General features: G+C 42.8%; 1 protein-coding gene and 1 long non-coding RNA gene across 4 annotated transcripts in view; both read right to left on the reverse strand.

The window, feature by feature from the left end:
- Window positions 1-14694, reverse strand: part of LOC125962196 (uncharacterized) — a 96732-nt gene that overhangs the window by 33223 nt on the left and 48815 nt on the right. The gene's annotated exons all lie outside the window — the stretch shown is intronic.
- Window positions 7477-14694, reverse strand: part of ZNF652 (zinc finger protein 652) — a 67147-nt gene continuing 59929 nt past the window's right edge. For all 3 annotated transcript variants that reach the window (XM_004282646.3, XM_033410968.2, XM_049702535.1), the window contains one exon: window positions 7477-13916. In XM_004282646.3, coding sequence (XP_004282694.1) covers window positions 13405-13916 — 512 coding nt within the window. In that variant the 3' untranslated portion in view covers window positions 7477-13404. The remainder of the gene's footprint in view (window positions 13917-14694) is intronic.

A 14694-nucleotide genomic window follows, 5' to 3' on the forward strand; every position in this document is an offset into this window, starting at 1 on the left:
CCTTCAGCAGGAACCAACCCTGTTGACACCTTGGTCTTGGTCTTGTAGCCTCGGGAACTGCGAGGCCACACATTTCTGTTGTTTAAGCCACCAAGTTGGTGGTACTCCATGGTGGCAGCCCTGGCAAACCAATACATTCCTTGATCTCTTGTGACTGGCTTTTAGATCTCTCTGAAGCCTCGGCGAAAGGTTGTACAGCCACACACCAGGGCTTTTCTCTACGCCAGGGTGTGGCAGCCATTTCTGCATTTTAGTATCTTTTGCAATCTGGATAGGCTGAGAATTTCTCCAATCATCAAGTCCCAGTTCCTCTGAACGGTTCTTCCCATAATTTATTTCTCTCCTCTTGTATTTTACTCTCAGCAGCAAAAAGAAACCAGAAACCTAGAAAATCTCTGCTAAATATCCACATTCCTCGCTTACAAGTTCTGTTTTCCACGTAACTGCTAGACACAACTCTGCTAAGCTTTCTGCCACTACGGAACGAGGGTTACCTGCCCTTCAGTTCCAATAACATATTCCTCACTTCCTTCTGAGCCCTTACCGTCAGCGTCTTAAGTTCATCTTTCTATTAACGATCTGTTCGTGGAGACGGAGACTTTCTCTAAGGCAATTTAGGATCTCTACATTGTCCTCACGTTCTTTTGACCTGCACTGTCTTTAATGTACATATTTCTACTAAAAGTCAGTTCAAGGCAATCTACCTTTTTAGGTATTTGTTATGGCAGCCTGCTTCCAGGTACCCACACATGTTTTAGTTTTCTATTGCTACATAACAAATATCACAAATGAGGGGGACTTTCAACAACACAAGGCCCTCCGGCTTTCACACTTGCCTTCAGTTGGTGGCTAGACACCCTTGGCCACTCATTATCTTTCCCTAATGCGTCAGTGGTGCTCAGGACAGCCTTCAGATTCCACTGTCTTTAGAATTAGTACCTCCCCCGCCTCTCAAAAGCCTGTGATATCGCCGCCCCCCACCCCCTGCCACCTCGGAAGTGCATTCCCTTTTACAGGGTCACCACTGATGACAGTTTGAACAGTTGTCCCACCTATCACTAGTGATAGTGTCTCCACCAGCTGCCTGCCAAGGGTACAAAATCCCGTTTTTGACTCTGCTTCCCCTAGCCAGTCCTGGTACCAACTGTATTAGGTCAGGTTCCCAAGAATCAAAACTTGGAAAGTCTTCAAAGAAGAAGGATTGGACAGAGGTCAAGTTGGGCCGAGTTGAACTGTGATGAATTCACAATAAAGGATCTCACAGGAGCTCAGGAGAGGGCAGCTCTTCAAAATTTCCCCCTTGAGGCAACAGGTCCGGGTCATTACACCTCTGTGCCAGCTAGTCATTGGATGTGGGCTGCCCTTGGGGAGGAGAGGAGGTGTGACTTTGGGGCAGGTGGCTTTCTTCAGCTGAGAGCCATTCCTGGAGAGAGACTCAGCTGAGAGCTGTCAGCACAAACGCTCTGGAGCAGCTGGGAGAATGAGTGCCTCGACCCTGAAGAGGGGAGAATCTGGGAAGCACACCACAGCATCCGCTGCAATCATTGTTTTCTCCATCTGCTAATAGATAACATTTGTACTTCGTATTAATTTTCTATTGCTGCACAAATTACCCCCAAACTTAGTAGCTTAAAACAACAAACATGTATTATTCCATAGTTTGTTGGTCATGAATCTGACCTCAGCTTAGGTGTCTCTGGCTCAGGGTCACCAAGCTACTGGCTTGGCCTAAGTCACTTCTAGACTCTACTGTGCTGGAGAGCCCACTTCCAAGCTCACTCATGGGGCTGCTGGCAGGCTTCCGTTCCTGGACAAGTCCTCCATAGGCTGCCTTAAGTATTTTCATGACGTGGCAGCTGGTGATTGGAGAGGTAGAGACCATGACCAAGAGTCTTTTTGTAACTAATCTTGGAAGTGACACTGCATCACTTCTGTCATATTCCATTCCTGAGAAGCAAGTTGCGAAACCAGCCCAACCAAAGGCGAGAGGATTGCACAGGGTGTGACTGGAGGTGGGGGCCACCCTGGAGCGGCCTGTCACAAATACTACCCGGCAAACACCAAGCTGAGCATTTTACCTGCACGGCTTTATTCAATCCTCATAGTGACCTTAAGGGAGTTGCTATTAATATCCTCCCTTGCAGATGTGGACACAGGCGCAGAGTGGTTAGATAACTTACGGCCACAGAAGTGACCGTTAGGGGAGAAAAGGTCGAGCCCAAGTTTGTCTGTGAACAAGCCTGTGTGTTTCTAACTCTTATACTGTCTCCCCTGATAACATCTTGGGAAGGTCGATGTCATTGCAAAGATTGAAGCTAAGTAAGGGGCTACCATGCTTTAGGTGCAGGGACTGGGGGTGAGATGTACCAGTCAGAGGGCTCTAAACCCAGGCAGTACCTAACCCAGGAAGTTCTGGGAACACAGAAGAGCAGGCCAGAAATCTGGGTGGAGGGCAATTCTGAAATGGTGGCGTTCTTGATGAAATCAGTGGACATGAGGAAACCCTCCTTCCTCTCCAAGTCCACAGTTGCTGAATAGGGATTGGAAATAGAAGTAGCAGGGTTACACATGAGCTAAAACTGTTACTTCGTCATGCCCCCCAAAGTTCTTGCATAACGGACTGTGCAGAATTATAAGCTCTTAGTAACTGTTAGACCTAAATCTGAGGGCGTTTCCAGGTTATCTCATTGCTGTGTAACAAACCACCCCGAATCTTAGTGGTTTCTAACAAAAGTCATTTATTTCTGGTGATTCTTTGGGTTGGTGGGGGAGTTACTCTGCTGGTGTTACCTGGGCTCTTAAGCGTGCGTTTAGTTGGAGTGTCGGCTGACCTGAAGGGCCTGCTATGGCCTCAACCACGTGCCTGGAACCTTGACAGGGACAGCTGGGACCTCTTCTCTCCACGCAGTTTCTCATCAGTCAGGGGTCTCACCTGAGCTTCCTCAGTCACGTTCCAAGAGAATTAAAGGCAGAAGCTGCACAGGCTCCAGGACTTGCAACATCATTTCCCCACATTCTATTGGTCAAAGAATTCCTAAGACCGGCCCAGATTCAAGGGAGCTGAGAATGGCCACACTTCTTACTGGAAGTTTAATGGAAGGAGGGGCAAGGACAGACTACAGAAGGGTGTGGACACAAAGAGGCGTGACTCATCGAGGATCATTGTACCGGCAGTGGGTTAGAGGCCCCATGAGACAGGACTGCAGTGTGCCCAAGATTTGACCTGTCTCCGCTGCAGGGCACCAGAATGAGAGATGGCTAATCTGTGCAGGGAGCTTCAGAGTTTGGACCCAGGCAGAAATAGAAACACGTGAGACTTAAAATGTTAGAAGATCCAGTTAAAACAACCCGATTCTGTAGGAAATTGAATTCAAGCTGCTGCTGGAATAAAATAATACACATATACACTGCTTTAGGAAAAGATTCTTCAAACTGCAGGTAGGGCTTAGTGGGTCTTAAAATTAATTTAGTAGTTCATGATCAGCATTTAAAAAATAGAATAGAGGGCTTCCCTGGTGGCGCAGTGGTTGAGAGTCCGCCTGCTGAAGCAGGGGACACGGGTTCGTGCCCCGGTCCGGGAGGATCCCACATGCCGCGTAGCGGCTGGGCCTGTGAGTCATGGCTGCTGACCCTGCGCATCCGGAACCTGTGCTCCGCAGCGGAAGAGGCCACAACAGTGAGAGGCCCACGTACCGCAGAAAAAAAAAAAAAAAAAAAAAAAAAAAAAGAATAGAAAATATCAAAGTGCAGCACAGAGATATTTTTCTTGGATTTTTAATTCACTTTTATAAATAAATTCATAGATATGTATATTGGATAGCCAAGTAATGAGAAAATACATTTCTTACTATGGGTCACAGCCAAAGTTTGAAAGCCACTGATTTAGTATACACTGGGATAGGGGGAATATCTACTTTATATTCATGAAAAAAGTGTGTTAACATCAGCATCTAGTCAGAGTTACAAGATGATAAAGAATAAGAATGGTAATTCTATGATTTGGGCAGTTTTGTTCCGTTCTAAGAGGTTTGAAACAAAAGGAACCTTGAACAAGATTTCCTTTCTCTGTGCTTAACTCCCTCACTGGAATCCTTAGACAGAAAGAAACGGTAATCCTGAGCTTGAAAGGCTCGGTAGAAAATAGTTGATCCTCCAGTGGCTACAGTAACAGCTCTGAGGGCAAGCCTCACTGTTGGAGAATTATTTACTTGTTTGTTGTCAGGTTTCCTCCACTGGAACACGGGCTCCATGAGAGCAGGGACTGTGTCTTGTTCACGGCTGAACCCCCGGTGGCCAGGTCAGGGCCCAATACATGTTAGGCACTCCATAAACATTTGTGGAGTAAACAAACGAGTGCACGAATTAATGGGAATAGGGGAAGGAAAAGGAGCCTCATCCAGGCACCACATTTTATAATCCCTGCTTTTCACTGAGTGTACTTTGTAAGCGCTTTCCATCTGTCTTCTTTTTCTTCAGACTGATTCAGAACCCAATCATGATCCTTTTTTTCAAATACTGTTTTCTAGGATATGTTCAGATTATCGTTCAGCTAGACAGAGTAGTGTTACTGAAACCAATCAGCACTGAGCCAGGCGGCACAGAATAAAAGAGAACTAATCACTCTAACTTTGGCCAGCAGCCTTGAAAATATGTTACCCTTCATAAAGAGGTCAGCAGGATTTGTGGGCTGGCCAGCCTATTATGAGGACTGTCACATGAGGATAAGGAAGGAAGAAATGAAGTGAAGAAATACACACAATGGATATGACTACTTTTTTTTTTTTTTTACTGTGAACATTAGCATTAAGTTGGTTACCGTACACATCCAAAGGCCCAGCATCTCAGAAATATCATGAAGTGGCACACCTTGTACCAGAGTCTCATAAGAATAAAATAAACAATGCTACATCAAGTGGTTAAAAATACACAAAAAAGTAGTTTTAACAGTCTATAAATTTTTTATACTTAAAATCATGATTGAGTTGAAATTAAAAAGTGCATTTCAATTGCTAAAAAAATAATATTGGTATAGTTAACACAAGGGGGGGAAATCAGTACATTGAGGGATCTGACAGGATGCTGGAATACAGAGGACTCAGGGAAGCTGGGCAAGTTTGGGGACTCAGGAGGGAAGCTTGGTTCCCCCTCCCTACGGTTCCCTGGGGCCAAGCAGCTCTCCTCTCCCCAGTATCTTTCCCATCTTACGAGATCCTGTCCTATTACCTGTCACCTCCCCAACTGAAAGACTCCTCTAAACTTCTTTGCAGCACGAGAGGTACCTGTCCTACATGAGTCCACCTTCACCTTCAATTGCGTCCTCACAGAGGTAGGAGAGGGACACTGCCCTCTTCTGGACTTGACACAAGTACCCCAGCTACATGGCCTTAATCCTTATGACCTAGCAGGCAGAACAGGGACCAAGCAGCTTCTGTTTTGTCAAACTCCTTTGGACAAATGTTCAACATTCAACAACAAGCTTTGTAAACCTAACGCTGAACAATTCCTGGCAAGCAAACTGGATTTTTTTCTTTAAGAAAAGAGGAAAAGTGCAAGTGATTTCAGTACTGTTGGGGAAAACAAAAATACAGACAGACAAGTTACACCTGGCCCCCTTGTTACCTAAACCAATCACAGCTTCAGTTTTGTTTTTTGCCAAGTGCTGGGGTTACAAGTGGATGCCTCTATCTGTCTGTATTGCTCAGGGTCAGACTTGGCTGGGGAAAAAGGGCCAGGCAGGTATCTGTTCGCAAGGCCATTCCAGGTGCAAATGCCTCCTGGCTCTACGGGCTGAACAGTTAGGGTCTGGTGTCTCCTCTTAGTTGACTACTGACCTGCTTCTTGTGCGGAAGATGCTGCTATGAGCACAAACAAAACTTGTGGTCAGAGAGCTGGTGAGAGTTAGGAGCCCTAAGACAAGTAACTGACACAGAGGGAACACACACTGAATCCTACCCGGGAGGAGCGGCTGCTGCAGGGGACTCCCTACAGGTCAGGACACAGGGCTGACCCCGCTGACTTGGTCCCTGCTGTAACAGACATCTGCTTGGAGCAGAGAAGGTAAGAAGCACTTCCTCATTCATACTCCAGAGCTACCCCTGCCGCTCGTGTCCTTCTCAGAGATGTAATGGCCCTGCGCTGGCGGTGGGACTCGGGAGACAAGAAGTGAGGAGGGTGGCCTTCCTGCTCTGCGTTTAGCACACAACAGATCCCCCATGGGAAGGTTCTGGCTTTCAGTCTCTGGCACCAATATGTAAAAAGGCTAATTCAGATGCCTGACCCACAAGGACCTCTGACCCACATATCAACCTTTGTTTCCATCATGAAGGCTGAGCACTTAGTAATAAGGGAAAATGTCTTAAAAACCAAGATCTATAAATAAATATTGAGCCTAGAGAGAATATTCTATAAGAGACTTAAAAGCGGGATCTTTCTTTAGAAGGCAAGAATAAAGAAGCTAAAGTATTTTGTTGCTCTCTTGTGGACAAAGCCAGTACTGCTGGTGGAGCAGAATCATGCTGCCCATGTCAAGAGGAAGATGCATATTCGAACGTATGGAAGATGGAGAAGAATTCATCTGATTTTCAGAGGCTGCATAGATATGGTTGGGGATACAACTTCAGCAGTAAACACCAAAACTACGCCACACGGTTTCTTTCTTTTTTACTTTTGGAACAAGTCTAATGAGTTGAATAATGAAGCACAGAAAAGATATTTCTAGGATGGGCTGGAGCTTCTAAAAGAACAAAATATTTCCCACCAGCTTCTGAATGCGATTAAACGCAGCCTCAAGTCCTACGCAGAATGTGAGTTGGTCTTTCTGGCCTTGTGATCACACGGTCCCTTTTCACCTGTCAAAGTCAGGTAAGAAGGAAGCTGTGTGTGCTCAGAGGAGCTGGATATTTAGAAACAACTTGATTCTTTGGCACATCCGCTCTAGAGACAGGCTCTTTGGTTGATCAAAACCAACAATGCAAGTTCCAGATTTCCTTCCAAAGTTAAGCAAAATTCAGCTCCTACCCCTTCTTGCCCCATCCCCAAAATCATTTTCAAGTAATTTGTAACATCCCTGATCTCACCAGGGAAGCTCAAATAGTGTGAAACTAGAAGGTGGAGGAGATACTTCTTAGAGGCAAAGGCCCTTTGATACTCGTGCCAAACGTCTCCTACGTACAAAGACATGAAACAAGCCAACAGTCTGTCTCAGGGATGTGGCTCCTCAGGTGTGAGCGCCCCCCTCCCCCACTCCCCGCACGGCTCCCACTGCTGTGCTGCCTGAGAGTCCCAGGAGAAAAGCCACAGATTCAAAGTGGTTACTTTAGGTAGCCAGTTACCACCTAAAAGAGGCAAACTTCTAGGTTTGGGGACTCTCAAGGCATACTAAAGCAAGAAGATTTCAAACAGCAAGAAACTCTTGTCACTTATTTCTGTAGAAATCTACTTTTTGCATCTTGTAAACGAGTATTCCCATTCCAAACAACCAGTGACATCTTCAAATGTCTTGAATTTATTCATTATCAAACATAAGCATTCTCACAATATCACACCATCCCACCATAACATACTGTCGCCAGATAAAAGGAACAAGAATTTATTAACAGCTGCCTTCTTAGACTCCCACTTCACGTGGTTGTTAGTTAGCCTTGAAAACCTGAGTATTAGTATCATCCACTTTAAGGAAAGAGGCATGACGTTTTAAGTCAGAAAGGAAAAATTTCGACTAAGGCCAAAATACTCAACTCAATAGCTTTCATTCACTTAAAAAAAAAGCAATCTAATTTTCTCATTTTAATGAGGTCTATCTGTTTTCAGTTTGGGAGGAGAACTGAAAGGGAGCAAGACACCTGTACGCAGCACGAACTGCAGTTCTGACCGTGAAAGATGAGCCAATCGCTACAATGTTTTATCAATAAGGTGCTCATATCACATGGAGAACACACTGAAACCTCCTTTTTATGACATCCTTCATATACTACGTATCAACGATATTTTAAAAATTAATTAGATGTGAACAAGCAGAAGAGAGTAACCGGAAGTTTTTGAGGGACAGAAGGATGAGAGAGGCAGATCAAACATCAGTAAAGGACTTCTGATAAACCCAGAGAGCAATTTTAAATTGATTTGACTAAAATAACATTATGGGTACAACCTGGCCAAATGTTTCTCGAAGAGAGAGAGCGTATCAGAACAGGGCATAGCAAGAGCAGCAATCTAGATCCCTTAATCAGAAAGGGGAGGCATTTCAGGAAGACTAAGACGAGAAAAAGATGTTCAAAAGAGATACTCAATGACCTTTAATTTGAAAGGAGCATCTACTTTCTGGTGAAAGAAAGGAACATGAGCAGTTAAGATAAGGATAAAGCCTTTCATCACTAGAGATGTAATACGTGAAGAAATAAGATATACATAAAAGTTTAAAATGTAATCTAAAAGTGACATGGGGGAACGAAACAGAAATACATAAAAAATTCACATCCAAGGTTTGTAGAGACAAATCAATTGGAATAAGAGTGAGTTCCAATACTCATGGAGGATGAATAATCAGAGGTAGGATTTAGATCAGGAAAAGAATGTTCCATGATGCTGGCTTTTTGAAGGCACTCAAGAACAGAGTGAGAGAGACTGAAGCTGCAGTGAGATAATACAGGACTAGTGAGAGATGTACACGCACTAATCTGTCATAAGGAAATAAAAACAACTCCAGGAACACTATGACGAGACATATATTATCAAGTTATACACAGAGTCTAACAAGGTAGAAATCCGCTTTGTAAGTAGCTTCTTAAAACAATATAGCTTCTACTTAGGGAACGAGAAAGAGAAGTTTGTTTTCCTGATATGCAATTCTGCAAAATAGCTTAATGAAAAAGTTGATAAGTGGTACATTATCTAGTTCTTTAAACAAATTTACTGAGGCTAAGGCTTCAGAGCTGGGACAACCAAGGAGTTTGATTTTCCTTTGAATCTTGCAAAACCTATCCTCTAAGACAAAAAGATCTGATCACAAAGTCTATAAAAAGTCTAGAGAGTATAAAAGTACAGAACTATGAAAGTAGATATATCGATGGCAACTTTTATGGCTTCCATAGAAAGTGTAGAGAGGATCTCTGGTTTGCTTTATCGAGGTAGCGTCCAGGGTTGGAAGGTCATTGTTATTTGTTATAAACACTACAGATGACAGAAGCAGGTTAGCTAGGGTGTCGCTAGTACATAATAATGCCAGTATCTCTAGTGGCTAATGACCTTTCATTCCTGAAAAAAATGATCTTTTGGGAAATTTCCTATCTTGGTTTAGGTAAATGAAAATTAAAACCCAATATTTACTTGCTCAATTTTATAGTCTGAAGAATTCCAAGTGAGTTGATTTTTGTAATGGGAGATAGTTGATAAAATTCTTAGGTGTAACTTATCCCTTTTTCATCAAATACTTCCCATACAGTCTGCAACAGCATCGAAATGTTCATATGTGGATCAGCGATGTAATAAAAGTTGTCTCTTCTATGCAGTAGCTCAAACAGATGGGTTTCTCTAACTTTAGTTTTCTTCTCTCTCTCTCTCTTTTTAAACATTAAAACCCCACCTACCATTCTGTGTTTCACTAACGGAAATCTTCAAGATGTGGTAAATATAATACACGTCTGCAATGGATTTCTATTTCTGCTTGATTTTCTTAAGATTTAAAACTTCCAGTGAAATAAAAATTAAGCTAAACAAGCATATCCATTCAAAAAACATAAAAAGTGAAAAAAATTTCAAGAAGTAGAAAAAGTGTACAAGTATCTCTTCAGAGTATTTTGCCTCCAGTTAGTATATAAGGGACAGTCAAATTACAGGGAGCATTCTAACCACGATGAAAAGGTACTTTCAACCAACGTAGTTTTACAAAAGATGGTACAACTGTGGTAATATCCACGCTCAGTCATTAATTTAGAACGGTTAATGGAAAAACGGTAGACTGTAAAAGTATACATAACTGATTTGCAAAGGTTACTTTGAACCACTGTAGTAAAGTTTTATGTGGAGACTTCCCTGCTTGCTAAAAATAAGGATCAAATCACAAATATACACGGAAAGGAAGCCACGTGCTTTTAAACCGTTCATCTTATTTTCTTCATTCAGATGTAAAGTCTGACTCAGTATGAGCCCGCCCCACTCAATTTGAGAAAGCAACAAGCAGCCTTTCATTCAGGCTAAGGAAGAGTTTATATTTGAATGATAAATCTATGAGAAAAGAAGAGAAAAGTGCAAAAAAAAATTAAAAAGCAATAGCAACTCAAGCTGGGAATTTTCAAGTCAGTCTTAACTCTAGCAATGATACAAGCCTTTGAAGACAGTAGAATTAAGTCAGGAGAAACAGCCTCAATTTGGTATCTATATAATGCTGAAATGTGGCCTTTGTTGTCTTTAAAATTTAAGTACAGATGAGGGCTGAGAACTCAAACTCCTCCCCAGTTCTTTTTTTCATAAACAGATAACAAGTAGTTAATAAGTCTTGAATAAGTCACAGGGTGCTGTACTATAGGTGGGAGGGAACACACCATATATAAATGCAACTTTTATTTTAGTAAAGGACCCCAATCAAAATTTTAACCCTGAGTTTGAGTCTTAAGCGTGTTAAACCTGATGCACGTATATGTTTAAGGCTTAATTCTTCAGTTCTTCTATTCAGAAGCATTAATGGTATGAATATTCTTAACGCATTTCATTAGGCATATGTAATATGACACTGGTGAGGAGTCATTATATTCTGAGCAGTTTTCCCGAAGACCACAAACCCCAAATCAGGGAGGGTATGCTTATCTAGGGAAAAAAAATTGGAAGTTTCCAGATTGTTCCACAATACATTTCACTAAGAAATGTACTGTTTGACAATGCTGATTTTTAAAAAAAGATAATCCTTTCTTTGCTTCTGTTAAGGGTGGTGGTGATTATTTGCTTAATATTGGTTTCCCTATGTAGTAGCTATTTTCTTATGGCTATATTCACTTGAATGGAAAATCAAATATGACTACCTGAATTTTCCAGTGTGTAATTATAGTACACCTCATAAAATGGTTGATTCAATGGTCTCAAGTCTAGAATTCAGAACTGCTGCCCAATATTGTAAATTTATTTAAAACAAAATAAGGTATAACCAATTAACTAAGCTGAAATTTACATCTTAAACATCATTTTAATATTACAAGCTTGGACATGAAATAATGGTATGTCCACACATATACCACACATGGTATATCCACAAACTTGTCATGGAACGCCAAGGAGACTGTGTGAATAAGGGGAGGCAGCCACTAAAGATATAACAGTCATAAATAAGGAATTAACTTTTCTTATTGGTTTGGGTACTTGAGTGTTCCAAGAATGTATACAAATATTTAAAACCACATTCCTTAGAAGTTACATCCAGAAACAGGAAAAGTATGTCTTGAGATACTTTTCCGCCTCATTCCCAAATTCTCCTATGCTCATTATAGAAGACAAAGGCAGTAATCAGAAGGAAAAAATCTGGAAATATTAAACCAAAAAGCTAACAGAAAATGCGATATTTTAAAAATAGGGACTTAACCTCAATGGAAAGAGTTCCAGTTTTCCTACCACAGAGCTAATCAGCCAGAAAAAGTGCTGTAAGTCTATCTGCACACTTAATATTAAAAATCAAAAAATAAATAAAAGTCAGGGTTCTGATTCAGGCAAAGATTTAAAACCTTGAGGAAAGAAAAATGAAGAAATTTCAAGATTAAAAAAATGAGAGAGAGAGAGAGAGAGAGGGAGGGAGAAAGAAAGACCTCGCTTTGAAACTCAGTTCACTGAGATGAAAAATTACAAAATTTTTATCTACACTGAGTCTGGATAAATGTGATCAGTTAAATATAACCAATCTGTCAGCCCTTCTGTTCAGCCTTTCTTATAATGAGCTCCTGACTGACCATGCTCTTTAGAAGTTACCCAAACTCTTTCAAACCTGCCCCATTTGCGGCTGTCCTTATCACCAAGAAGGCTGCTATCACATCATCGCTTGCAGAGGACAGGGCAGCAAAACGTCGTTTTCTCTCTCTCACCACAATTTAAACTGTGTTAGAATAGCTCGAAGTTGTGACTACATCCATGGATAGAAGAGACATTTTAAAAGTCATAACCAATTTGTGTTCTTATCCAGATTTCTCAGCCGCTATCAGGCAACATCATGTTTGTGATTTTAGTGTACTATTTTATCTTTTTGTGACAATTAGAAAAATAAAGCAACCTTAAAGTGAGCAGTGTATTAGGAGACTTCAGTTGGTCGTCCCACAGAGGCTGAACCTGAACACATTTCTGGGGGAAGCGAGACGTGACTGAGAGGAAACAGCCTCCGCCACCTCCTCCTCTTGATGGCGAGCAGCTTTACTCAGATTTTCAAAACAGGCCAGCTTCAGGTGGCCTCCCTGGAAAAGGCTCAACCCTCTGCAGATCATTCCATTCAACGTACTAACTGAACCGAACGAAACATGGAGGACACAGCATGTCCGTGAGCCTAACAGGCCCCCGAGTGTTAAGCAGAGATTAAAAAACTACCAAGGACTTATGCCAGATTCCGAAAGCAAAACCTCATTTTCGCAGTAACCTGGTCTGGAGACCCTTTCAGATACATCTAGTCTCTGAAGCACCTTTGAGTTGTACGGATGTAAGAATAACTTTGAACTATAGAAGTTATATGCATCTTTAAGAATCACATTTTGATGATTATAAAAATTTTTTCTATTTTACAACATAGGTCCAGCTACACTGAAAAAATTACACTGCTTATTGAAATACATTTCATTTTAGAAACAGACTACTAAAGAAGTCTATACAAAAACTCTAAAATAATTTCTGTAGTAAAATAAAGAGTGCATTAGGAGAGCTACACAAAGAAGAAAATTTCTGTCTTTCTCTATAATGCTTGATATACTGTGAAACATGGCTAGCTCGACTCTGAAGCCAGCACCGAAAGCTGAAAAGAATGTTACGATACACAGTGATACAATTAATGCTCTGGATTAATGTCACAGCCTTCCCGATTAGTACAAAGGAAACCAGGCCTGTCCCCTCTTTGAGGAGAAGTCCAGGATATAAAAGCAAGCATACCTCATCAGCTGATATGAAATTATAAAATTCCACAAGTCTGAGTATTTGAAATTTATAAAAGTCACCAGAAAATGCAAGCAAATTGGGCTTTAGTTCGGTGGTTCCCTGGTTCGACAGTTCCCTCCGTGAGCTCAGGGTCTTCTCGTCCACTCCCTCGGATGTGCTGATTCACCAAGACAATGACAAAGCTCTGGGTGGAGGCTGAGGAGAGTCTGACAGCTACAGAAACGCTCACCAACCCCCACTCTGCAAACTCACACCGGGGCACGGAACTCGCGGAGAACACGTTTAAGGAGATGGATGTTAGTGATGCTGGGCTGAACTGTTCTTCTCTGCCAGGTGCCGCAGAAAGGTGTCCTCACCCTGGCCCCTGTTATTTAAAGGCTCACTCTTAAAGAGAGCTGGAGGTGGGGGGAGGTGAGGGACTGGGGGGATAGGAAGGTGGTGTGGGTGGTGAGGGTGTGCGTGGATGTGAAGGTGCGAGAAGGGGTGGGGCATGGGCCGAGGGGTTAGCGTGCTGACGGGGTTCATGCTGATGGGAGGGGCGGGGGTCGTGGGGGTGCTCCCCACAGAAGGAACTGGGGTGGCCGGGGAGGTTGTGAGTGGGATCTGGACAGCAGGCGGCACGTTCACGGGGCTGGTCACCCGAAAGCACTTCTCCTTGTGGGCCTTAAGCATGTTGGAGAAGCGGAACCGCTGGCCGCACACATCACACGGATAGGGCTTCTCGCCTGTATGAGTTCTGCGGTGCCTCTTCATGTTGGGGCGGCTGGTGAAGCTTTTGCCACAGATTTCACAGATAAAGGGTTTCTCTCCTGAGACGAACACAGACACAAAAACAGGATTAACACACTAGGCGGCAAGTATGTGCCCCAGCTATTCCTCATACTAAAAAAGGAGGTTACCACTCCTCTCCCTTATGGCATATTATATTCTAGTAGTCATAACAGAGTTCCCCAAGGTTGGGACTTCACAAAAAGGAGCAGATACAACGAAAACTTACTTACAAGCTACCATCTGGGCTTGGTTAAAAGAACAAAAAGGGCTTCTACAGTAGTGATCTTCCACATCCTACAGGACGAAGTGTTCAAACGGCTTTCCTGTGTTCCAGGGAACCAAGCCCACAGATGAATCTCTGCCTCTAAGCATAGGCGAGCTGATCTGTGAGCAATTTCTGACATTCCAACCCAGAGTAGGACTTTGCTGAAAATGTCTTGTGGAGGACGTAAGTCTCCGCACGTCTACTCGAACATAATCCTTAGAATGCGGCTTACGCTTTGCTATCTGGGGAAATTCTGGACTGACTCACCCTACAACACAGATTTCGCACCACAGTGTTTCTCTGCAGGCGGCTCTCCATTACGTGGGGCTGTCTGCACACCTGAAGAGCGCTCAGCGGTCCTGGCGCCAGACTACTTATATGCCCCCAAGAAATTCTGACCATCAAGAATGTCCCCACACCATTTCCAAATGCCCACGGGTGTGGGGAGGGTTGAGCGGCAGGCTACCGTTCTTGGTGGAGAACCACTGGGAAAATGAGCCAAAAAGGAAACAAAACTCCCTAGTTCTAAGGGCACTTAGGGAGGAAATTAG

This window comes from Orcinus orca, chromosome 19, assembly GCF_937001465.1.
Source record: "Orcinus orca chromosome 19, mOrcOrc1.1, whole genome shotgun sequence".
NCBI lineage: Eukaryota > Metazoa > Chordata > Mammalia > Artiodactyla > Delphinidae > Orcinus > Orcinus orca.